General features: G+C 37.2%; 2 protein-coding genes across 9 annotated transcripts in view; both read left to right on the forward strand.

The window, feature by feature from the left end:
- Positions 1 to 18165, forward strand: part of DPY19L4 (dpy-19 like 4) — a 31087-nt gene extending 12922 nt beyond the window's left edge. For 3 of the 5 annotated variants that reach the window (XM_045581316.1, XM_036436532.2, XM_045581318.1), the window contains 12 exons: positions 1108 to 1242; positions 2004 to 2135; positions 2240 to 2338; positions 2878 to 2951; positions 5086 to 5244; positions 6201 to 6320; positions 8313 to 8433; positions 10418 to 10474; positions 11315 to 11397; positions 12219 to 12351; positions 14186 to 14344; positions 16293 to 18165. In XM_045581316.1, the coding sequence (XP_045437272.1) occupies positions 1108 to 1242; positions 2004 to 2135; positions 2240 to 2338; positions 2878 to 2951; positions 5086 to 5244; positions 6201 to 6320; positions 8313 to 8433; positions 10418 to 10474; positions 11315 to 11397; positions 12219 to 12351; positions 14186 to 14344; positions 16293 to 16457 (1437 nt within the window). In that variant the 3' untranslated portion in view covers positions 16458 to 18165. Of the gene's footprint in view, positions 1 to 1107; positions 1243 to 2003; positions 2136 to 2239; positions 2339 to 2877; positions 2952 to 5085; positions 5245 to 6200; positions 6321 to 8312; positions 8434 to 10417; positions 10475 to 11314; positions 11398 to 12218; positions 12352 to 14185; positions 14345 to 16292 lie in introns of those variants that run through there. The other 2 variants (XM_045581317.1, XR_006741544.1) reach the window with 2 other exon arrangements.
- A 3816-nt stretch (positions 18166 to 21981) lies between these two features.
- The window catches only part of INTS8 (integrator complex subunit 8), a 34218-nt gene continuing 31292 nt past the window's right edge, over positions 21982 to 24907 (forward strand). For all 4 annotated transcript variants that reach the window (XM_036436527.2, XM_036436528.2, XM_036436530.2 and 1 more), the window contains exons 1-2: positions 21982 to 22261; positions 24134 to 24308. In XM_036436527.2, coding sequence (XP_036292420.1) covers positions 22132 to 22261; positions 24134 to 24308 — 305 coding nt within the window. In that variant the 5' untranslated portion in view covers positions 21982 to 22131. The remainder of the gene's footprint in view (positions 22262 to 24133; positions 24309 to 24907) is intronic.

Raw genomic sequence — 24907 nt, forward strand, 5'->3', positions numbered from 1 at the left:
TGGTAGCTCTGCACATCTCTGTTTACCTCGGTTTTCTGTGATGGGGTGTAGATAGGTTAGTGAGTTTCAGGAGTCTGTCCCAGACAGTTTAGGTTTTTTCTTTTGTTGTTGCCGTAAACCCTTTTGGCAGTCAGATGAAGCTTACAGACTCACACAGTAAAGATTTTAGTGCATAGACTGACAACCTGCCTGTCTTGGGTTAGAATTCCTACTGGAAAAGGAAATCATAAGGACCAAGGAAAGGCCTCTATTGAACCTGATTGGCTGGGAATAAGATGCACTCTTTCTAAGATTTCAAAAAGAAATAAAGTTTCTCTGAGATTTCTTTTTGAAATCTCAGAAAAATGTACTGTGTTCTCTTCCACGTTCAATGATGACAAATATTCTGAGCACAGGAAACTTCTAATTTCTTTTTTTATTAACTATAGCATTTTCTTTTTTATGTAAAACCAGAAGCCTGATGCACGAAATTTGTGCAAAGGCCTCAGCCCTTACAGCTTTGTCTGGAAGGTTGTCCAGAAATTCGTTCTGCCATTTGATACTTAGCATATTAGCTCTTTATTATATAGGATAACACTAACGCATTTCAGATTTGTACGTTTTGTTTTGCTGTGTTTGTATAAATAGCTCTCTGAGCAACAATATTCTTCTTTATGTTATTTTTTTTTAATGCAGTCAGTGTTTATTAACATACAACTCATTTTCAAAAATTAAAAGAATCTACAGAAGAAAAAAACATATTCCCTGAGGTTTTGCTTTAAAGTATTACATAATAAAGAAATTCAGTACAACTTTCTTTCATCATCAAAGAGGTAAGGTAATGATGAAAGAAAGTTGTACTGAATTTTTTTTAATTTTTCCCTTTGTCTTCTGAAATTCTCAGTGTGGTGTTGAGCTTTGAAGGACTGTCATTGATTTTTCTCTAGAGTGCTTTAAGATCTTACTGTTTATCTAAGGATTTACTGATAATTACTTTTAGAAACAAAATTTCAAGAATGAGCTTAAAGTTGAACCAGCAACAGAGCCGCCACTTTGAGGTAACAACCTCAGAGATATTTATAATAATAGTGCTATTGATATTTAGTTTCTTTCTTTTGTTTTCCCTAGAGGTTTTGCTACTTATTGATGAGTGCTTCAACTTACATGTTCATGATGATGTGGGAGTACAGCCACTACCTCTTGTTTCTTCAAGCAATATCTCTGTTCTTGCTAGATAATTTTTCACTGGAGCAAAGTGACAAGGTATTAATGGCATTTTGAAATTGTGATTTTATAATCAGAGGAATAAATGTTTTTATAGTGTTGTATCTAAAACCATCAAACATGCAGGAGGCAACCAATCGATGAGTTTTTCCCACATGGATATTTCTCTCTGTCTTTCCCTGTCTCTAAAAATCAGTGGAAAAAATATCCTCGTATGATGATTAAAATAATAATAAAAAAATAAAATGAATTAACTTTAGGATGGTTAAATTATTATACTATTGAATTTTAGAATTAAATCTATTAAGACATATAACTTTCTTATAAGATCTTCTATTAAAACACTGAATTTAACTTTCTTATGCTCATTGTTAAATAGACCAAATGCAAAAATACTTTTCTCTGGTCCTGCATGCTATGGCTGTATATTTTCATTAGGTACATTTTGGGAACTGCTGCTAAAGGTTTGTGCAGTTCGATGTTGCATTGACGTATTTTAACAACAAGGTAAGCCATGTCAAATTAAGTCAAAGCTTGGGACTGCAGAAGGTTCTTCCAGCAGATTTAGATGTCCTTAGTTTTAAAACTTTTAGCTTTGTTTGCAAGAATTCTTTCCAGAAGGATGTGATAAATTAATTACATAGCATAACATTAAAAAAAGACTTGAACATTTGCACAATATTGTCCTAAATGACAATAGAGCAATTATCTTGTGATTATAGTAAAATCTAAACAAAACTAATGAAAATGTGGACAATAAATTCATTTTGCTTTTATTCATTTTATTTTTGTCCCTACAGATTCATGAAGTTTATAAAATCTATATATTTTCTCTGTTTCTGGGATATTTACTGCAGTTTGAGAATTCAGCTTTATTGGTGTCGCCTTTATTAAGTTTAATAGTAGTCTTAATGCTTGTTAAGTGCCTTCAGGTAATTAAAATGGCCTTTTTATCATTCTTATGGTGAATTTTTAAAATGTTAATTTTTTTATGCCTCACTTCTTTGTTCATTTTATTCCCTTCCTCCCCCCACAGCCAAATGTGAAGAAAAGAACTTTTGTAGCTAAAATAATGAAAGTTATTAATTTTCATTTGGTGTGTACTCTGACAGTGACATTGAATATTATAATGAAGGTAAGTAACTCTGTGTCTTTATTAGCAGAATAAATGAAGTAATGAAATAGAGTAGACCTAAATTTTAATGAGGATAATGCGATAGCAGGATAATTGTACAGTAAAATTTTGAGTTGACTAATAGTCATGCCTAGCATATTAAGTTAGAAAATAGGATTATGGTTATTTTCTGGCTGTACTTTAAAATTACATCTACTTTATTTTCCATTTAGTTTAAAGAGTCATTGTTACGCAGTTAACATTAAGTAATACATGGAATCAACTGAGATGAGTCAAAATATTTGGAAGAGTAGGTAAATTACTTAAGCCAGATGGGATAAGGTTGAAAACTCATATTTCATTTTAGGCTTGAGTGTTAAGTAATGTGGTGAACTTTTGCCAGTGGATCTCCTTGCTTCACAGTTACACCATGTATTATTTCATTCCTGTTTATTGTTTTGTAGTCTTGCTGTGTTTTCTGTGTGTAATATTGGACAATAGCATATTACTGTGAGTATAGCAAATTGTTTTTTGTGGTAACTTGTATTTTTCTCCTCCAGGTATTTGTCCCACACAACGAAAATGAGCACATGCTGAAATTCCTTGAAGTGAAACTTGGACTAAATATGACTAAGTAAGTTTTAGATTATTTAAGTTTATCTAACTCTATACCACTCAGAAGATAAAGAACAAAAATAATCAAAGGAGGAAATACACACCTAACTAATACCACTTAGAAAAATAAATAATTTGGGATATTATATCTAGAAAATAATCTGACATTAATCTTTTCTCTCATTAAAAAAATTCTCATTTAGGTCTTCTTGAAATTAGAATCACTTCAACCTCAATATCTTCAAAGTATTTAGAGGTTACTTTCTCCCCTGCTAAGGAACAATGATGTCATCTAAGGTCAGAATAAATGAAAGATTATAAAGAACCACAGTAATTTTAACTACTACATTGGCAAAATGCTTACATAAAAAGGGTATGGGGCCCAGCCCGCATGGCTCAATGGTTAGCCTGTGAGCCAGTTGGCGTACATGCCGGACTGCGATCTGTCTCCTGTGTGGGGTGTGCAGGAGGCAGCCGGTCACTGATTCTCCTTATCATAAATATTTCTACCTCTTTACCCCTCTCCCTTCCTCTCCGAAATCAGTGAAAAAGATATGTTTTTAAAAAGGGTATGGGCACAAAAAGGGGTTAGACAGTAAGATATTTATTACATAACGAAGAATCTTATCTTGGTGTTAAAATGGGATTGGAGGAGAAGCTGACTTTTTAGGAGTCTGACACGCTGCCTGCTCCAATAAGAGGACAGCTAAGAAGCTGATGTTTTTTAAAATTCAAGAATAGTGTTTTGCCTTTTTTTGTTTTTTGTTTTTTGTTTATCAAATGCATTTTTAAAGCCTAAAATGAAATACATGCATTTACATATAACAGGAAATTATTTTTACCTGCACATTTCTCTAGTTCATATAATATTCCTCAGAACTCTATTATCATTTGCTGCAATTACATGGGATTTTAAATACTATGCATGTAATTTCATGTTGTGATATATCACAGTTAATAAAATATTTGACATGGTTTAAACAGTGGAGAAATCTTCTGAAGTGTAAGACATATATGTATGTATAAGATAAAATGATCTTTTAAAAGGCTATGTTCTATATTAGAAAGCCCTGATTCATATTGGTATTTATGGGCCTTATACTTAGCAAGCAATTAGTAAAAATTGGTTGTAGACATTTGTAATTTTCTGCCAGTTTCACTGACTTTCTTTCCTTTTAACCTTGGAAAACTCTAGAATGAGCTTAAGATTAAGGGCTGCTTTTGTCCTTGTTTCTTAGTTGATATTATGTCAGCCCCTTAATTTAGCATGTCAGCTTCTAGACTTACTTCACAAGGTATTATATGTTTTAAGAAAAAGACATGGCCCTAGCTGGTTTGGTTTAGAGTGTCGGCCTGTGGACTGAAGGGTTCCAGGTTTGATTCCGGTCAAGAGCATGTATCTTGGTTGCAGGCATATCCCCAGTAGGGGGTTTGCAGGAGGCAGCTGATAGATGTTTCTAACTCTCTATCCCTCTCTCTCTTTCTCTATAAAAATCAATAAAATATATTAAAAAAAAAAAAAAAAGAGGTTGCAGTTGAGTTACGCTTGTTAAACTCAGGCTGTCTAATAATGTGAACTACGTAAATAATTTTCTTGTAGCCATATTTAAAAAGTAAAGAGAAAAAAGTAAATTTAATTTTAGTAATGTATTTTATTTAATCCAATATACCAAAATATTATTTTAATGTATAAACAATTAAAAATTAATATACCTTGTATTTTAAAATTCTTTTTTGTCTTTGAAATCCAGAGTGTATATTGGCCACATTTCAAAAGCTAATACCCACATGTACTAGTCGTTAGCATAGTGGATAGTGCAGATGTAGAGGTGAACAGCTGAGTTTTTTACTGTCTTCAAGATGAAAATGGAAAGTGAAACTCCCTTAGAACTGTATTGGGCTCTACAGATGGTAGCATTCCTTGGGAACAGAAAGCCACAGTTTTACATTGATTGGAGCAGTTTGTAGCGGAGAGATCATAAATGCTATTGTCTTCACTTATAGAGGGTGGAGTCTGGCTGTTTTAAGTGAATGGTTTTAAGAAATGTATTTTGTTTTATCTAAGTTTCTACCGAGATAAAAAAAATACTCTTATGGTCAGTAGTTTAAAACACCTGTTATTAATATTTTAATGTGCTTTGTGTCTTCTATAGGAATTTCACAATGAATTGGCTCCTATGTCAAGAATCCCTACAGGCACCATCTCAAGAATTTTTTTTGCGATTGACACAGTCTTCTTTACTACCTTTCTATATTTTAGTGTTAATTATTTGTTTTCTTTCTATGGTGCAAGTTATTTTTAGGAGATTTAAGTAAGTACCAATGAGAATCAATCACATTTCTAATATATTATGGAAATATAGTATATAAAACACTTATTTTTAATATTCTTCCAATATTTGTGTATTTGTTTTAGAGCTTCTAATTCCATTCTCTCTTCATTAGTATATTAAAAAAATAACTATAAGTTAACCAGATAAAATTTGTTTTTAAATCTAAACATGTAATATCCAGATTTAGTATATGAGTAATATTTAAGTAATCAGGTAAGCTTTCAAAAACTTGATAATTTACTCAGATTTTTACTTAACATAAGAATAAATTTTTTCTATTTAACTTCAATGAAGCTAGTAGTATAAGTGATTTTAATTATAAAGTTTGATTATTTTTTAAAATGTTTTTCATGTTTAAAAGGGGACTGTGTGTGGCATCTTGATTTTGAGAATTGAGTTGTTTAAATTACAATTTAACTATATTGTTTTAGCAATCAACTAGTGAGTGATAATTGATCTTGGAAAGGATCCTAAAACACTTTTTAAAAATATATATTTTATTGATTTTTTACAGAGAGGAAGAGAGAGGGATAGAGAGTTAGAAACATCGATGAGAGAGAATCATCGATTAGCTGCCTCTTGCACACCCCCTACTGGGGGTGTGCCCGCAACCAAGGTACATGCCCTTGACTGAAATCGAACCCAGGACCTTTCAATCTCCAGGCTGACGCTCCATCCACTGAGCCAAACCGGTTCCGGCCTAAAACACTTTTTACATTACATTTCTGAACTTTCATTTTTAGTCTTCATTGAGTTGATTACATTGAGGTTCTAAAAGCCATTTTTCAAAGATTTGGAGATAGAAAATTAGTATTCAACTAGCAGAATATACTTTCAAATGATCAGAAATACCGATATTTCTTTTTATGAGGAAATTTAAGATCTTTTATTTTTCAAATATATGTTTTAGTAAAGAACACATTTCCTTCCTGTAGTGGTGAGTCCCTGGAAGAAACTGTTACTCTTGAAGACGGACGAATTGGAGAAAGGCCAGAAGTAATTTATCATGTGATTCACACCATCTTTTTTGGTTCTCTTGCAATGATTATAGAAGGGTAAGTGTACTTTATTTGACCTGTTTAAAAAATGTATGTTTTTATTGTCTGGCCGATGTCACTCAGTGGTTGAGCATCAACCTATGAACCAGAAGGTCTTGGCTTTATTTCTCATCCGTGCAAATGCTCTGGTTGCTGGATTGATCCCCAGGAGGAGGCATGCAAGCGGCAGCCAATCAATGATTCTCTTTCTCTCTCTCTTTCCCTCTCTCCTTTTCCCTCTCTTCCTTCTCTCTCTTTCTTCTCTCTCTCTTCCCCCCTCCCCCTCCCTTCCTGTCTGAAATCAATAAAAATATATTTTCAAAAGTTTTTAAAATATATTTTTATTGAGTTTTTAGAGAGAGAGGAAGGGGGAAAGAGAGAGAGAAGAAACATCCTTGTGAAACCAAGACATTGTTTGGCTGCCTCCTGCATGCCCCTTACCTGGGATCGAGCTTGCAATCTGGTCATGTGCCCTGACCAGGAATAAAACCGGCAAACTTTCAATACATGGATGATGCCTAACCAACTGTGCCATAGCATCCAGGGCTGACCTATTTTCTTAAATAAAGAAGTATGCTTTCCAGTGGTAATAGGTGGATACTTTCAAGAATACATTTGCAAAACTTTATATAATAAACTCAAAGTCTATAAACTTTTAAAAAATATTTTATTGATATTTTATAGAGAGGAAGAGAGAGGGATAGAGAGTTAGAAACATCAATGAGAGAGAATCATCGATCGGCTGCCTCCTGCACATCCCCTACTGGGGATGTGCCCGCAACCAAGGTACATGCCCTTGACCGGAATCGAACCTGGGACCCTTGAGTCCGCAGGCCAACGCTCTGTCCACTGAGCCAAACCGGTTTCGGCTCTATAAACTTTTCTAACCTAACTGGAGTTCACAAAGGCATTTACTGTTAGTTGTGGAGGTGGGTAGGAGAGTGCAATTTTAGGAACCTTTCCTAAATGGGGTGACAGTATTGAGAGAGAAATAGAGATTGGCCCGGCTGTCACTCTCCTTGTGTATATGTAATTTGGGAAGAAGTATTTTTTGGGAACTATTATATAAGATGTAAGTAGTAAGAGATAATGTCTAGAAAAAGAAACAGAGACCAGATTAGGTGGTTTAAAGCCAAAATTTGACAGGATCAGATTTTAGTAAGATCTCTCTGGCAGCAAAAATTGAGAAAGATTTGAGCAAAACAAGATTAGAAGAAAAGAAACCATTAAGAAGGTGTCACAGTAGAATTTAGAGGAGAGTAACAATGGAGATGGAGGAAATGGGCTAAAAACTAAAGTACTTAGGAATTGGAAACTGCATGAATAGTAGTAGGGACTGTGGTGGAGGGACCATAGGAAGAGCTGCAACTCAGAGCCAAAGGAGGACTTTTTAAAGGAAGATGTGATCAGATAGAGTAGAAGGTGAGAAAAGAAAGGTGAGTGTGGACTTCAAGAAGTCTGGCTGTAATGGGAATCAGAGTCTAAGGCAGAGGAATACATTTGTTCATATAAGGGAAACATATATGCATTATGGGATGGCAGCATTGAGAGTGTTCTGCAAAATGTCTGGAACACTAATATTTAGAGATGTAGTAGGAGAAAAAACTGGAAGGACAAGTCAAGGCCATATTTTAGAGGGTCCTAAAAACTATTTAGGTGAGTTTTCACTTATTTCAGTAGGCACTGGGAAGCCATGAGAATTTTGAAAAGGAAGTGTCTTATAGTTATGTTTCAAGAAGATTGATTTGGCATTTGGTTGAGCTGGAGGAGAGTCTAAAGGTAGAGATTTTAATTGATAGGCTCTTGCAATAAAATAGTGAGCAAGGGTTGGATTGAGAGAAACCTGTGGATTTGCATAATGGTCTAAATCTCTAGAGCAGAGAGTTTGTGTTTGAGGGGATATTCTATACACATAATTCAATGTGCATGGTATCTCCTGGAGTTAGAAACCAGATTGTAATATTGATGTTCATATGATATTTCATATGTAACTCCTTTTGTCTTTTCCAGCTTGAAATACCTCTGGACTCCTTATGTATGCATGTTAGCAGCATTTGGTGTATGTTCTCCTGAACTTTGGACGACACTTTTCAAGTGGCTTCGATTACGAACTGTACACCCCGTGTTGCTGGTGAGTCATTATTATTTTAGGTTAAAGTACTTGTTTCTCTTCCAGTTAATGTAGATGGAAACCGCACTGAATTCCATTGAAATAGCATGAGTAAATCACATTATAACTTGTGGGTAGAAAGAGATCTTGTAAATACATTTTTAAAATAATTTCCAAGTATGAAATGCATTTTAATGCAGACAACTTAAAACATAAAGAATGTAAACCAGTAATGTGACAGGCGATCAAGAATTAATTTTTATATCTCTCTTGGTGTGATTGAGATCTCCGGTATGTTTTCAGTGTGAATGGAGCATTTATACTGCCTGCTGTGTGCAATGTGCTTGGAGTACAAAGATAAGAAAAACATAATAATTTCATCATGTAGATTATGGTCTCCTGATCATAAAAGTAGGTAATAAAAAATATTGATGCACCTGCATGGTATAGCTCGGTGGGTTGAGTGCCATCTCATGGACCAAGAGATCCCAGGTTCAATTCCCGGTCAGGAGCATATACCTGGGTTGTGGGCTCGATCCCCAGTAGGGACATGCAGGAGGCAGCTGATAGATGTGTCTCTCTCATTGATTTTTCTTTCTATCTCTCCTTTTCCCTTCCTCAATAGAAACATTTTTTAAAAAGTATTGATGTTATTGGAACATAGAGAAGGGATACTTATTTCAGTTTTTAAGACTTTCCAAAAGTATGACATTTGAAAGATGCTAAGTTAGTCAAATGAAGGGGGAAGAAAGGTTATTTGTGGCAGAAGGAATAAACAAAGATAGGCAAAAAATGATGTAATCAAAGGGTATGAAAACAGGAAAAGAAAGAGCAGGATACACTCAGTTTTGTTAGCACATAAGATGTGAGGCGAGGTAGGGCTGGTCAGGAAATGAGCCCGGGGAAGTTGAAGAGGGTGAGGTCACAGAGGCCTCTGAGTGACCTGCTGTGGCCCCAGGTCTCTCCTATGGGCAGCAGGAAGGCATTCAGATTGTAGGCAGGAGTATGAGACAGACTTACAGTTTTCTCTCTGCTCACCCTTACAGTTCTGTGAATGACAGGCTTTCGGGTGACAGATTGGAGCCAGGAAAGATGCTGTCACTCAGGTACAGGCAGTGGTAGGTGAAAGTAACGGAAGCTTTAATTCACTGAGTGCTCAACATGTGGCAGGTATTTTTCAAAGCATGTCACATGCTACTCAACCCCTACAAACACCTGTTGGCTAAGTTTTATTATCAGTATTTTATAGGAAACTAAATAAAGCCTAAACTTAAAAGGCTGAAAATAAAGATTTACATCTAGGTTTTTCTTATTGCAAAAACCATTCAATTCATACTGTGCTATATTGGAGGGAAAATAATAGGTAGAAGATTAATAAGATTTGGTGCCTGTTAAGTGTGGGAGAATGAGGAAAAGGGAGAAGTCATCGTTGTGTTCTATGTTGCTGGTTTATATGACTGTGGATCAAGGGGTCACCAATGAACATGGGACAATAAGGAGAAAGACTTGGGAAAGAAGACGATTAATAATTACCTTTAATATTAGTCATGTTGTATCTTGCCAGTTTTTTCCCAAGAAATTAATACATTCTTATTTTAGCATACTAGTATATTGATGTATATTAGCTATTTTGTCTGTGTTATGTATGTCATTGTCTTTTTGTTGTTGTTAGTGTTTTAGGTGGCAGTTTGTGTACTCTTCATAACTTAAATTCCTGTCAAAATTGCCAAATATTGATCTGCTATTTGAAATACATGTGTGTTACTGTTTTTATGTTCTGCCTCAAAATTATATAGTAAATGTATATGTTTCACTTTACCTTCAAGTTTGATATGTCTTAAATTTATCCTTGGTCTTCAGCCATCTCACTTCATGAACTAGGCTTCATGCAAATTTAAATTTGTATAACTATATTGATATGTGCTTTGTCACAGAGTAGTGTCTAGTACTTTAAAGTACATTCTGAAATAGATTTATTCATAACCCTTTTGCTTTCATATTTTAGGCTCTTATTCTGAGCATGGCTGTGCCCACTATAATAGGTGTCAGCTTATGGAAGGAGGTAAGAAAATCAGATTTTTGTATTAAAACTTTATAAGGTAGATATGTGTGTAGGATATTTATATTGAAATACTATCCTAACAAAATAAAGTCTGGTATTAGTAATGCTTACTTTTTTTTTTTTTATCATTAAGAACAAGATAGAAAAGCTAAAATATGTTTAGAATGCTATCTGATGCAATTTTCTGTTGTATAATACTGTCATTAATTCAATTTATAATTGGCAAAGGATATTGCTGAATAAACCAGTCTTTATATTAAAAAGTATTTTGGCAACTCCAAATGTAAATATTTATAAAATAATATAAATTCTTTGGATTATAATATAGCATGAAACTAATCACCAATAAACATGTGAACTATTTGACTTCAGATTAATTAATTAAATTATTTATGATGTGTGTGCATAAAAGATATAACTAGTAATTACTTTGGTAATTATGAAATTACTTATTGAATCTACTAGGGGTGTCGAACTCTATCAGAGAAGGGGCCAAAATCTAAAATCCAGCCTAAATCGCGGGCCGAATGGTTTACTGAACAGTCATAAACTGTCATTGTGATGGAAACGCAGCGGAGTGCAGTGATGACAGCACGGTGCGGGCCACATTGCAAGGCCTGGCTGGACGGATTTGGCCCGCGGGCCTTGTGTTTGACACATGTGATCTAGACAATAAATTAACCATAAAATAGTTGATTTGGATTGAGAAGATTGAGCAGGTCCCTGTCAGAACAGTGTTCTAAAATTGTTTGTAAAAAAAGTCTCTTTTCAAATACTCTGGGAAAGTTTTAAACTTTCTAGATACTTATACTTTGGGTGGGTTTTGTTTTTGCATTTTAGTTTTTTCCAAGATTAATGACAGAATTAACTGAACTACAAGAATTCTATGACCCAGATACAGTGGAACTTATGACCTGGATAAAGTAAGAACTGAACTGCCCAATATTGTTAAACTATTAATTAATCATTGTGTACTATCTTATGGATTCAGGGTATATAATGTTTTTTTCAGATTCTCATAAAATTTTACATTGTATTTTCTATTTTATGGATTCAGGGTATATAATAATGTTTTTTTCAGATTCTCATAAAATTTTACATTGTATTTTTAGGGATATTTAATTTTTTTATTGGATTTATAATACTAATTTTCTAATTGAACTCATCTCCTTTGAAAATATAGCATTGATAAGTGAAACTTCAGACTCTGCCGTCAAACACCTAGAAATATGAAATAAAAGGGACAAATACTCCACGCTTCACCACCAACAGACCCAACACCTTCTTTAAATTTTTAATTTTTTATTTCTTTAGATGTATTTATTGATTTTTTACAGAGAGGAAGGGAGAGGAATAGAGAGTTAGAAACATCGATCAGCTGCCTCCTGCACACCCCTTACTGGGGATGCGCCCACAACCAAGGTACATGCCCTTGACTGGAATTGAACCTGGTACCTTTCAGTCTGTAGGCTGATGCTCTCCACTGAGCCAAACTGGTTCGGCAATAAAATATATTTTAAAAATATAATAAAATAGCTGAAACCGGTGTTTCTCTCTCATCGATGTTTCTAACTCTCTATCCCTCTCTCTTCCTCTCTGTAAAAAAATCAATAAAAATATATTATAAAAATAAAGGTATAATAAAATAAAATGTAAGTTGCCTGGTATTTCAGAGTTTATATAAATGAGTGATCTAAGTAATATATTTACCTTTCAGTGTCTAAATCTCTATGGTTCTTTGCAGAAGGCAAGCTCCAGTTGCAGCTGTGTTTGCAGGGAGTCCACAGTTGATGGGTGTGATTAAATTATGCACTGGATGGATGGTGACAAGCTTGCCTCTTTACAATGATGATGATCTTCTTAAGAGGAATGAAAATGTAAGGCATTTTAGATTCTAAATTTGGATCTTTTTTGACATCACTCCATTTTAGTATAGTTTTGTAATGATGCATATGTTCCTGATTAGCTGGGGAAATCCAAATAATTTTTAAAAGGTTAATTAGCTTTAAATTGTAAAAAGCTGCATAATATCATTGTTCTCAGATTATTGAAAGAAAGAAGTCAATTAATTTCTTGATACACTTTGTATTTCCAAGCTAAAAATCTATTACACTGTGGTTTATGTTTCAGTGTGGGCTATTATACTTAGCATAACGTTAAAATGGTATCTAGTTACTTAATGTTCAGAGACCATATCATTTGAATTAGACAGATATCTATAATTCATGACATGTGACTGATTTTTGTCTGATTCCCTATGCCACTAATTTTCAAACCTGGGACAACTATGCCCCTAGGGGGCATTTATCAATGTCTGGAGACATGATCTAATTAGAGCAGGTCCCCAGTCAGGGCTCATGCAAGAATCAATTGATGAATGCCTGAATAAGTGAAACAATAAATCAGTGTCATCTATCTATCTATCCATCCATCCATCCATCCATCCATTCATCCATCTATCCCTTTCTCTCTCAAATAAATTTTTTTTAAAAATTTGAAAAATGAATAGTAATCAAAACTTGAGTTTTAGGCATTCTTGGCTCATTCAGTATTTTGTGACAATGGTCAAGTTATTTTTAACCTTGCTGTCTTTATTTTATGTATAGAATGAGTATAAAATACTCCGATATATAATAATATAAGATTAAAGGAACTATTGCAACTCTGATAGAAAGACGAATTAATTTAAAAATGGACAAAGGCCATTTGCAACAACAGGGATGAATCTTGAGTGCACCATGTTAAGTGAAAAAGTCAGATAAAAGACAATATTGTATTATTTCACTTATATATTGAATTTTTAAAAGCCAAATTCATAGAATCATGGAGTGCTTACTAGGGTCTAGAGTAGGGGTGTCGAACTCAATCAGAGAAGGGGCCAAAATCTAAAATCCAGCCTAAATCGCTGGCCGAATGGTTTACTGAACAGTCATAAACTGTCATTGTGATGGAAACGCAGCGGAGTGCAGTGATGACAGCGCGGTGCGGGCCACATTGCAAGGCCTGGCGGGACGGATTTGGCCCGGGGGCCTTGTGTTTGACGCATGTGGTCTAGAGGGTAGGAAATTGGGAGATGTTGGTCAAAGGATACAAACTTCCAGTTATAGGATGAATAGTAAGTTCTAGGGATCTAATGTACAAAATGGTGAGTATTAATGCTGTATTTTATTTATACTTGAAAATTGCTAAGGGAGTAGGTCTTAAATCTACCACAAAAACAGAAATGGAGGCTAACATTATGGTGGCAATCATTTTGCCATATTTAATATGTTAAATTAGCGCTTTGTATACTTTAAATGTATACGATGTTATGTGTTAATTATATTTCAGTAAAGCTGGGGGAAATGGGCTAAGGACTTGAATGTAGCCCTAGTTGAGTAGAGCCTCATTCTTATATGAAAGGTTGTGGGTTTGATCAGGGCAGGGCAACCAATGAATGAATGAATAAGTGGAACAACAAATCAATGTTTCTTTAAGAATATAAAAAGACTTGAATGTACATTTCTCCAAAGAAGATATACAAACAGCTAATTACCTAGGAATACTTTTATAAACTTCCTGAGGGCAGGAATCAAGTTTCAGTGAATACCTTTATTTCCCACAGATAGTACTCAGTACTAAGAACATAGTAGAGAAAAATTAATGTGTAGTTTTGATTAACAAAAGTTTTAAATGTCCTTTAAAATAACTGTTTTAATTATATTCTTTCAGATCTATCAAATCTATTCAAAGCGATCTGCAGAGGATATTTATAAAATACTGACGTCTTACAAAGCGAATTACCTAATTGTAGAGGATGCTATCTGCAATGAGGTGGGAACCAGGAGAGGCTGTAGGGTTAAAGACTTATTAGACATTGCAAATGGCCATGTAAGTAACCATTTGGAAATGAATTCTTTTTAGTAAAAATGGCTTTATTTAAACTTGTAATCTTCAAACATAATTTGGGAACTTAGCTAAGAATATAATGAAAAGTTATATAACAGCTAGAGGCCCGGTGCATGAAGTTCAGGCACTGGGGGCCGGTCCCTCAGCCCGGCCTGCACCCTCTCACAATCCAGGACCTTCACTCCTTACCGCCCGCCTGCTCACTGCTTCTTACCACTCAGCTTGTCGCTCCTTAGTGCTGCCTGGAGAGGCTCCCACCACCACTGCTGCGTTTGCAGCCTTGAGCCTGGCTTCTGGCTGAGTGGCCTGTGGGGGCACACTGAGCACCAGGGGTAGCTCCTGCGTTGAGCGCCTGCCCCCTCGTGGTCAGTGCACATCATCATCATAATTCCGCCATAATGGTTGCTTGGGCTTTTACTATATAGACTAGAGGCCCAGTGCACGCATTCATGCATGGGTGGGGTCCAGTTTCAGTCAGAAGACTGGGGCAGGGCCTGTCAGGAGGGGGAGACAGTGGGAGATTGGCTGGCGGGCCTGCCCTGATTGGGCCCCAATCTTTCTCTTTCTTCATGACCCCTTAAATGTATAATATAAACTTACTCTGTTTTCTGCTGCATGTATTTTGAATTTTCTCTGTTGGTACCTGATGTCTGAGATCTTTTGCTTAATTGGTGACAAAATGAAATTTTAGTAAACATCACAGGTATCAGAAATTATTGTATTGCTATCTGCTATCTGAAGCCTTTTTATTCTGCTTTTAGCTACTTTATGCTCCCTTTCAAAGATCAGGTTACTTGCATATAATGCCAGGCATGGACTTAAGCTAATCTATCATTTTACTCTTAAAGTTGGCTCTCTGACATCTTTCATTGGCATTAAAATAACATTTAGTGTTTTATTATAGAAAATCCTTCAAACTAGCTAAGCTATCTGAACATCATTAAGGTGGGAATGTAAAGGTGTGCACTGGATAAGTCACGAAAATTTACTTGTTTACTAGATAACTGTAAGTCAGTTCTATACCAGGAGGAATGTTTGAATATACATTAAGAACATATCCCTGGGCAGTGTGGCTCAGTTGGTTAGAGTGTCGCCCTCTGAACCAAAACATGGTCGGTTCAGTATTTGGTCAGGGCGCATGCCCAGGCTGCAGCCCAGTCCCCAGTTGGGTGCATGTTGGCAGGAGCTGATAGATGTTTCTCTCTCACAGTGATGTTTCTCTCTCAAACAAAAATTTTAAAAATACAGGGCTAAGCAAAAGTAGTTTATAGTTGTGAGTATGCAGAAACAGAGTTTATTCTTCTATTACCTATTAGCATATTCTTTTTTTAAAATTTATTTTATTTATTTTTTTATATTTTATTGGTTTTTTTACAGAGAGGAAGGGAGAGAGATAGAGAGCTAGAAACGTCGATGAGAGAGAAACATCGACCAGCTGCCTCCTGCACACCCCCCACTGGGGATGTGCCCGCAACTAATGTACCTGCTCCTGACTGGAATCGAACCTGGGACCCTTCAGTCCGCAGACTGACACTACCACTGAGCCAGACCGGTTTCGGCAGCATATTATTTTCTATATGAACAACTGTAAATCTACTTTTGCCCCACCCTGATGTTCATTTCTCAGCCATGATAAGGTTCTTGGTGGACTATGGAGCTATAGCCTTCTACATTTTAGGATTAAATATTTTAAAAATTAGAAACACTTCATACTGGTTTCTCAGTCTCAATGGGACGCTCAGAAATTTAGTGTATATGGTTACTCTTAATGAAGAAGCTTCTCTTCACTGAACAATATGAGATGTTTACCGAACAATGTGAGATAGTTCATGTTTAGCATAATATATTCCCAAATGTGGTCATTTGTACCTTGATTTTATTTATCCTATAACCTTAATATTTTAATATTATGTTTCATATCTCTTGATAGGTGGTTTGTGAAGAGGGTGACAAGTTAACCTACTCAAAATACGGGCGATTTTGTCACGAGGTCAAAATTAACTATTCTCCATATGTGAATTATTTCACTAGAGTGTATTGGAACAGATCCTACTTTGTATATAAAATCAACACTGTGATATCCTTTCAGTCTTGAAAATAGCAGAGACTTGGTCCATCTGAAGTAAAATGCTAATTTTCTTCTACCAATGGGGCTTCTTTCTGGAACCTGGAGCACGGACACTCAAAGTGCTGCTGCTGCTTTTCCTCTCCTGCCGTTAGCTGGACCCAGAGTTCTGAGGGGAACAGAAGGTTAACATCCTGGCCTTTGGTAAATGTTAAAGATTACCACTCCGCAGTATTCCAGCCAGCGGTTCTTCTTACTGTTACATGGTCTTTAAAGATTTCACCTTCCAAACTACTATAAAAACTTCCTCAGAAATCTTTATTTTATCATAACAGTGATCTTGAATTTGACTATATTTAAGGTCTGAGTATAGTTCTCAAACATAACATTTAATGTATACTTAATATGATATAATTATAGAATAGAAGAAGAGAATTATTCTCACATTCAAGGCAGTTTCTTAAGGTGTTTTATGCTTTATAATAGGACTGAAATATTACAATAAAAAGCTAACATAATGTTAGCTGGTAATATGTCGTGCTTAAATGAAAATGGAAATGGCATAAAGGAAAGTGATTTTTAAGGATATATATATAAAGATATATCCAGATTTCCCGTGATACTGCTATCATCTGCTGCTTATCCAAATGAGCACTTTCTTAGTAATTTACATAGTGCATGATGTTGCATTTTTTTACTTTATGACTTTTGTCACTTATGTTCATAAACTTGATATGAATTTGTTATATAGTAACTTGTTAAATAGTAACCCTTTTTACCTAAATATTTTTTAAAACAGAATGTTGATCAGGTTTTTAAAAAATACAAATATGGGATTTATAACCTATTCACATGTTTTATACTAGAATATTAGGTAAAAAATTGTTGTCAGAATAAAAATATGTACACTAAAACGAGCTACAGTTTCTGGAGATATGTGCAGATGCTGTTAAATATACCTCTGTTTACAGGTAGGCGTATTATTAAACAAAAGTGCTATTATTGTGAAACTGTGAGGCAGTCTTCAACATTAAGAACAAAATGGCAGTTATAAAATTCACAGCACTTAGTTCCTCTAAGTTAAATATTTTCATATTTTAATCATTTATTAAAAGAAAATCTAAAATGACTTATTTCGCTAGGATGAGATGTCTGTTTAATGGCCAGGCTTTCAAAGCGCTGTAAAAATTACAGTTTCATTACTCTACATTAAAAGGGAACATCTTTCCATTATCTTTATTTTCTGTAATATATTTTAAAAGTACAAAGGCACATTCATTCTTAGACCAGCTCTAGGATGCTTTGCTCTTTAAGAGCTTAAGAATTGTTTAATGGCTGTGTCATATCTGGTGTGTTAATGTTATTAGTTCTCATGCTTTTATGTAATTTTTAACAATTAAGATAGCTGTAGACAGGGTATTTCAGGTTCTCTGTACATCTTAATAGTGAGTCACTAATATTTAGCCTCAAGCCTTAGGAAAATATTTCCATAGTTAATCTAATTATATCGAACATGTAAAACATGGTGATTTAAGTCAGCTTGCATATTGTGAAAGGAAAATGAAGTAGCCTATTTTCTATGCAGCATGAAATATTTTATTGAATTTTTATTGATTTACATTACGATCAAATGTGCAGAATTAGTTTGTTGTGTTTTTGTTTATTTTTGTGGCATATCAATAAGTTGCTTTTGCTTCTGTCAACTTATTTCTTAAATAAAACAGATTTGGAGAAATTTTAATTGAATTTTCAAAATAATGAATTTAAAAAATATATATTTTATTGATTTTTTACAGAGAGGAGGATAGAGGAATAGAGAGCTAGAAATGTCTATGTGAGAGAAACATCGACCAGCTGCCTCTTGCACACCCCCTACCGGGGATGTGCCCGCAACCAATGTACATGCCCTTGACCGGAATCGAACCTGGGACCTTTCAGTCCCCAAGCCGATGCTCTACCACTGAGCCAAACCGGTTTCGGCAAAATAATGAATTTTTCATTCAGCATGTTAAAAAGGAAAATGTGATTTTCAATATAAAAATAATAATACTGGATATGAGAAGTAAGCTTATTTGTTTCTATTTTAACTGTAGTTAAAACAATAGTACTGAAAAACTGAGTGCATTTAATTAATTTCTTTATTTGTAAAGTAACAAATGATTAAACATTCTGTAAGTAATCCTGTCTGGGTAACTCACAGTTGTTAGGTTTGACAATAAAGATCTATTATGTGCCCTTGCTGGTCAGGGGCACGTTCCTGGCTTGCAGGCTTCTGCCGGCCCTAGCCTGGTCCTGGTTGGGGCACATACAGGAGGCAACCAATCAATGTGTTTCTGTCACATTGATATTTCTCCCTGTCTTTCCCTTTCTCTTCGACTCTCTCTAAAAATCTATGGAAAAATATTCTTGGATGAGGATTAAAAAAAATCTATTATGTAAGGAGCAAAGTTTGTGGTATTTGTGTGGAAGGAATTTCTTCAAGAAACATAAAACATACTTTGCCCTTAAAAACATTGAAATAAGTGCCTTAACTTCATTTCAAAGTTTACTTTTTATTTTTGAAAAGAAAAATATTATCCATTTCTTTTTTATCCATAAGAAGAATTTGCTAACTTTTTCCTTATTAAGCACAACCTCACTTTTCTATTTACACTAATAAGCAAATTTTTGTTAAGGGCAGAGATGAGATTGCTAATTCATTTATTTATTTGCATTTGTGAAGTAAACTAGTTGATTCTATTTTGTCTCCCAAATGCAAAACAATGCAACAAATAAAACTTATTTGATAAGGTCTGTGACATTGACTCTGCTGGTTTCTATTTTTCCTTCCTTTGACATCTGTATCTTGGTGCTTTCTGTTAGACTGGTGGGTTTTACAGCCTCAGGAGTATGCGTACTTTGGAACTTTTTTCTTTATTGTATATAGACGGTATGTTTTTCAGGATATTAACCCACATTGCCGATGCCTCTATCTCGGGACACTCTACACAGTCCAGATTGATTCAAGGAAAAGCAAAAATGGAGGTCAAAGTATGTTACAAATTAGGGCTGAAAAATACGCTTTAAAAAACTACAAATTTTTTTGAAGGACACAGTGAATATGTACTGTTTTGTTTTTGAAAAATTGTTTTTTGGCCCGTTTATTTTGAACTGTTAAAACATTTTGATGCCTTTTGTGGGTAAAACTGGTGCCTCTCTTTATAATATTGGTGGGGTTTCTAAAAGTTGTATGTCAGTTGAATTTTTTTGGTATGTTTATTTTAAATGCATGAGTATTTAGAGGGCATATGTTATGAATTATTCTGTATATTTAAGAACATTCTGCAAAGCAAATCACTGCTTCCTGATTTGCATCTCAATATATTCTCTCTTTATTGGTCCACTTTTTAAAATAGTTTTTGCTATTTGCTAATAGTTTTTTATCCCATTATGTATTAAAAGGATAGCTCTAAAAAAGTTGAAAGTGAAATTGAACAATTCCTTATTGAAAAATGGCTTATTTTTAATTTTTTTTTTAATGTTTAGAGTTAACAGTTTAAATAAAATTAGAGGACAAAATTGCAAAGGAATATATTGGAGTCAACTAAGTTTCATCCATTAAGATTTCTAAACATTAAACTTGTTTTTCATAATACAAAAGATTTGCTGGATTTAGTATAAAGGCTTCTTGGAACCATATCTGTTTATGAGTTTATTAGAATTTGAAATGATTTAATCTCAGCATATATAATCCTACGTGCAGTTCTATAGGAGGTACACTGAACATCTGACCGTTGTAATTAGTGGAATAATAGTTTCAGAAAAAACATGCATTCCAGACTTATGGTTTGAAATATTTCCTAAAGAATCCTTTCGTATTTTATGGTAATAGCTTTGTACAGCTGTTTAACAAAGATGACTACAACTGGTTTTATGTATGTTGACTTATGAATTATATCGATTACATTGAATATTTAGATTAAATGTGTTCCTCCTATAACTAAGGTTATGTCTTTGCAAAAGAATAAAAATTTCAATATGTATAAATCCTTTGAAAGAGTTGGGATGTCAACTACTTCACTTCACATTTTTATAAGGTGTATCTATTATCATGAATGAAATTATTTCATGCTTAATTACAGTCCCTTGTGTTTCCATAATAAAATTCTTTAAAGATGTTTTAAGTTGTTTTTTATTTACATATAATCCTTGAGTTCTCGTAACTAGTGTTTTTCCAGTACATATTTTTTATATTGAACATAGCTGGTGCTTTCACATCATACCAGTCTTTCTTAGAAAATGGATCAACCACTTAATTCCTGGCTCCCTTCTTGTTGACCACCATGGTACTGCTCAGAGAGCCCAAGGCACCTGAACTGATGTTTTTCCCCCGAGGGGTGGGAGAAAACTTAAAAACTGACTCATAGAGAGGGAAAGAGAGCAAGTGAGCGAGAAACATCAATCTGAGAGCCAAACATCAAGCGGCTGCCTCCTGCAGCCCAGGCCTGTGCTCTGCCTGGGAATGGAACCAGCAACCTTTCTGCACACAGGAAGCCGCCCAATGGACTCGGCTGTACCGACTTCTTAAACCTTAGTGACATTCATGATTAGTTATCTTTTGAACATACTTCCTTTGTAAAATGGGGTTACCAATATCCACAGCGGGTACATAGGAGCTAAGTATTGAGAGCTAGACCTGAGAAGTGTGCCTCTCGCCGAAGGCGGTCATTCCTGTAGCAAGAGGCCAAGTCCTAGTCCTTCGAGATGACCCAGGTGGGAGGCAACCTCAGGAACGGAAATGGGGGAATTGAAAGCACCCAAGACAAACTGCCAGCTCACTATTTTTAAAAAATTTAATAAAGTTTTATTTGGTGGGACCTGTTGTTGTTCACCAACACCTGGAGCATCTGGGGCATCGAGGTCTTGGGTGTTTCTGGTGTAAATCACGAGCTCTGTGCTGTGAAACTAGTGGAACCAAGGATCTCCTCTCTGAGGCTATAGCTGGCACTTCCTAACAGTCTGCCACGTGTTGCTCTGCCAAACAAGACTGGGCTACTGAGCTTGTCCTGCACTTTGACTTAGGACCAACTGATTCTTCACAGGGTCTTTGTCTTTTTTTCTTAAATATTTTATTTATTTTTTTTACAGAGAGGAAGAGGGATATAGAGTTAGAAACATCGATCAGCTGCCTCCTGCACATTCCTCATTGGGGATGTGCCCGCAACCAAGGCACATGCCCTTGACCGGAATCGAACCTGGGACCTTTCAGTCCGCAGACCGACGCTCTATCCACTGAGCCACACCGGTGAGGGCCGGGTCTTTGTCTTTCTTGGCGGGCTTCCCAGCATCTTTCTCCCTGTTTGTCCTCATCGCGAAGAGCAGCTGCTGCAAGCCGAGGCTCCTAGCAACCCTCCTCAGGGAACCGCGAAAAGCCCGCTGGGATCCAGCTTCCCCCAATCATCTCCCGCGGGAACCCGGAGGGGGGCGTGGTCTTCGGGTAGGTCCCGCCTTCCCTTTCAACCCGAGCCGCGATTGGCCGGAGGCGCGCGGGCGCAGGGAGGCGAGTCCAGGGGCTCCGCCGCCATCTTAAGCCGTGAAGGGGTTCGGGGAGGGACTGAGCGCACCCCCTTTCCCTGGGGCCCCGCGGGTCGCAGTCCCGGGCCCGCGTCCGAGCGTCAGGTTGGAGCCGGGCGGCGTCCCTGCGGGCGGCGGCGGCGGGGGCAGGATGAGCGCGGAGGCGGCGGACCGGGAGGCGGCCACCTCCAGCCGGCCCTGCACCCCGCCGCAGACCTGCTGGTTCGAGTTCTTGCTGGAGGAGTCGCTGTTGGAGAAACACCTCCGCAAGCCCTGCCCGGGTGAGCGCGACGCCCGCGGCCCGAGGGGAGCGGGCCCGGCGGGCTCCCCGGCCCCGCGCTCTCCGGGCCCCGCGCCCAGCAGGCGGCGCCCGGCGGCGGGGCCCCCGGCGGCCGGAGACAGCGCGGAGCGGCCCTGGGTCCCGGGTGTCGGTCCTTTCCCTGCGGGGGGCGTTAGCTCCTGCGCCCTGGTCCTCGGAGATGGCTTCCCGGGAGCCTGGCTTTTCGGGGAACCCCGGCCCGGATCAGCCGTGGGGGGGGGGGGGGGGGGAAGGGGGGCGTTGGCGAGAAATCAACGGTTCCGGTGCTGATCCTGTCGCCGGTGATGCCTTCGGTTCTTCCTTAACTGTTTTGTTCCTCAACGAGAGGGTTTTTACTGAGTCCTAATTATTTTTTAAAATATATTTTGTTGATTTAAAATATATATTATTTTTTATTGATTTTTTTACAAAGAGGAAGGGAGAAGGGATAGAGAGCTAGAAACATCCATGAGAGAGAAACATCGATCAGCTGCCTCTTGCACACCCCCCACTGGGGATGTGCCCGCAACCAAGGAACATGCCCTTGACCGGAATCGAACCTGGGACCTTTCAGTTCGCAGGCCGACGCTCTATCCACTGACCCACACAGGTTTTGGCCTGAGTCTTAATTATATATTACAAAGTGGGACTACACGTTACAAGGAGAAAACCTTTGAAAACAGGAAGTGCCATCCTTCTGCAAGATGGCGGCTGCCCCGGGAGGAAGGTTGGCTTGCTGGGTTTTTCTGGAAAGGTGCTGGTAGGAAAAGGGACATTTTTTCGGTAGGACTTTGCTGGTTCAAGTTGGAATCCAGATGTGGTTGGTTCAGCCTCAGAGACTGGCTTTCACGGATGGAAAACTACTGTGTACTGGAGTTGGTGTGCATTTTTACCTGTGTTACATTCTTTCCGTTCATTGCTTTTGACAAACACCCATTCCAGTGCCTTCTGGGTGCCAGGCGCCGCGCTTAATGCTTCTGAGGTTTCTCTCATTGAATTCGTTCTCCCTAACATCCCTGTGAGTCAGTGGTGTTAGCTCTGTTGTGCAGGTGCAGAGAGGGAGTTGGTGCAAGTCAGACGAGTTAAGTTTTAACACAGCCATGCTGGTGGCTTCACCCATCCTCCAGTGTGGACAGTGACTATTGGCTGGATTGGAAATCTGCGGCCATGCTCTTACCTGGCCATCGCTTTCTTCTGCATGTGCATACTCCTTAAAAAAAAAAAAATTGTTGATTTCAGAGAGGAAAGGAGAGGGAGAGAGAGAGAAACTTCAGTGATGAGAGAGAATCATTGATGAGCTGCCTCCATCCAGCACACCCCCAAATGGGGATGGAGCCCCAAACTCCGGCATGTGCCCTTGACGAACTGAGCCTGGGACCCTTCAGTCTGCAGGCCGGCGCTCTGTCCACTGAGACAGGCTAGGGCTGAATACTCCTTTTGTGTGTGTGTGTGTGTATTATTATACATTTTTTACAGAGGAAGGGAAAGGGATAGAGAGCTAGAAACATCGATGAGCTGCCTCCTGCACACCCCCACCAGGGATGTGCACATAACCCAGGTACCTGGCCTTGACCGGAATCAAACCTGGGACCCTTCAGTCCGCAGGCCGACTAGCTCTATCCACTGAGCCAAACTGGTTTCGGCCTGAATACTCCTCTTTATCTCTTCCTCTTCACTCCTCTTCCTGAACTCCCCCCCTTTCCTCAGGAACAATTCTTATATATCATATCCCGCAGTCATTACAACTACACAGCTGCTTGCGTTTCTTTTGTTGCCATAAACCAAAACGGTAAACCCCTTTGCATCTTCCTAATTTCAACTTAATTTTAAGAGTTTATTTTCTTTTAAATCCTAGATCCTGCGCCGGTTCAACTTATAGTTCAGTTTTTGGAACAGGCTTCCAAACCTTCAGTTAATGAACAAAACCAAGTTCAGCCGCCACCTGATAACAAGAGAAACCGCATTTTGAAACTACTTGCTCTTAAAGTTGCTGCACATTTGAAGTGGGACTTGGACATATTAGAGAAAAGGTATGCAAGATTCAAACGAAGTTTATTGCTTTGGTGGCTCTGAAGCTGGGGAGATTCTGGCCAGGCTGAGGATGTCAGATTGGCTTGTCCTCCCAGCCCTTAACCCTCACCTGAAGGCCCTCAATAAAATAGTGGGATCCAAAAGTATTTTACAAATGAGTAAAAAGGAAGAAATTTATTTTGACGTATTATTTAGAAAGCTTGGTTTATTTTTATATATGCTTTTATGATACTAGCCTTTAAAATGAAAGTTATTTTTCTGTATATTTTTTATAAAATATGCAAGTATTTTATAAGAAAGTATTTGAGTGTTCGATGAATTTAAATCACCTTTTATCTATTTTTAAAATATTTTTTATTGATTTTTACAGAGAGGAAGGGAGAGAGATACAGTAGAGAGTTAGAAACATTGATGAGAGTCATCGATCAGCTGCCTCTTGCACACCCCCCACTGGGGATGTGCCCGCAACCAAGGTACATGCCCTTGACCAGAATGGAACCTGGGACCTTTCAGTCCGCAGACCGACGCTCTATCCACTGAGCCAAACCGGTTTCGGCTTAAATCACCTTTTAGAGTAAAAACTATTAATATCAAGGCA

Source organism: Pipistrellus kuhlii, unplaced genomic scaffold (assembly GCF_014108245.1).
Source record: "Pipistrellus kuhlii isolate mPipKuh1 unplaced genomic scaffold, mPipKuh1.p scaffold_m20_p_14, whole genome shotgun sequence".
Lineage (NCBI taxonomy): Eukaryota > Metazoa > Chordata > Mammalia > Chiroptera > Vespertilionidae > Pipistrellus > Pipistrellus kuhlii.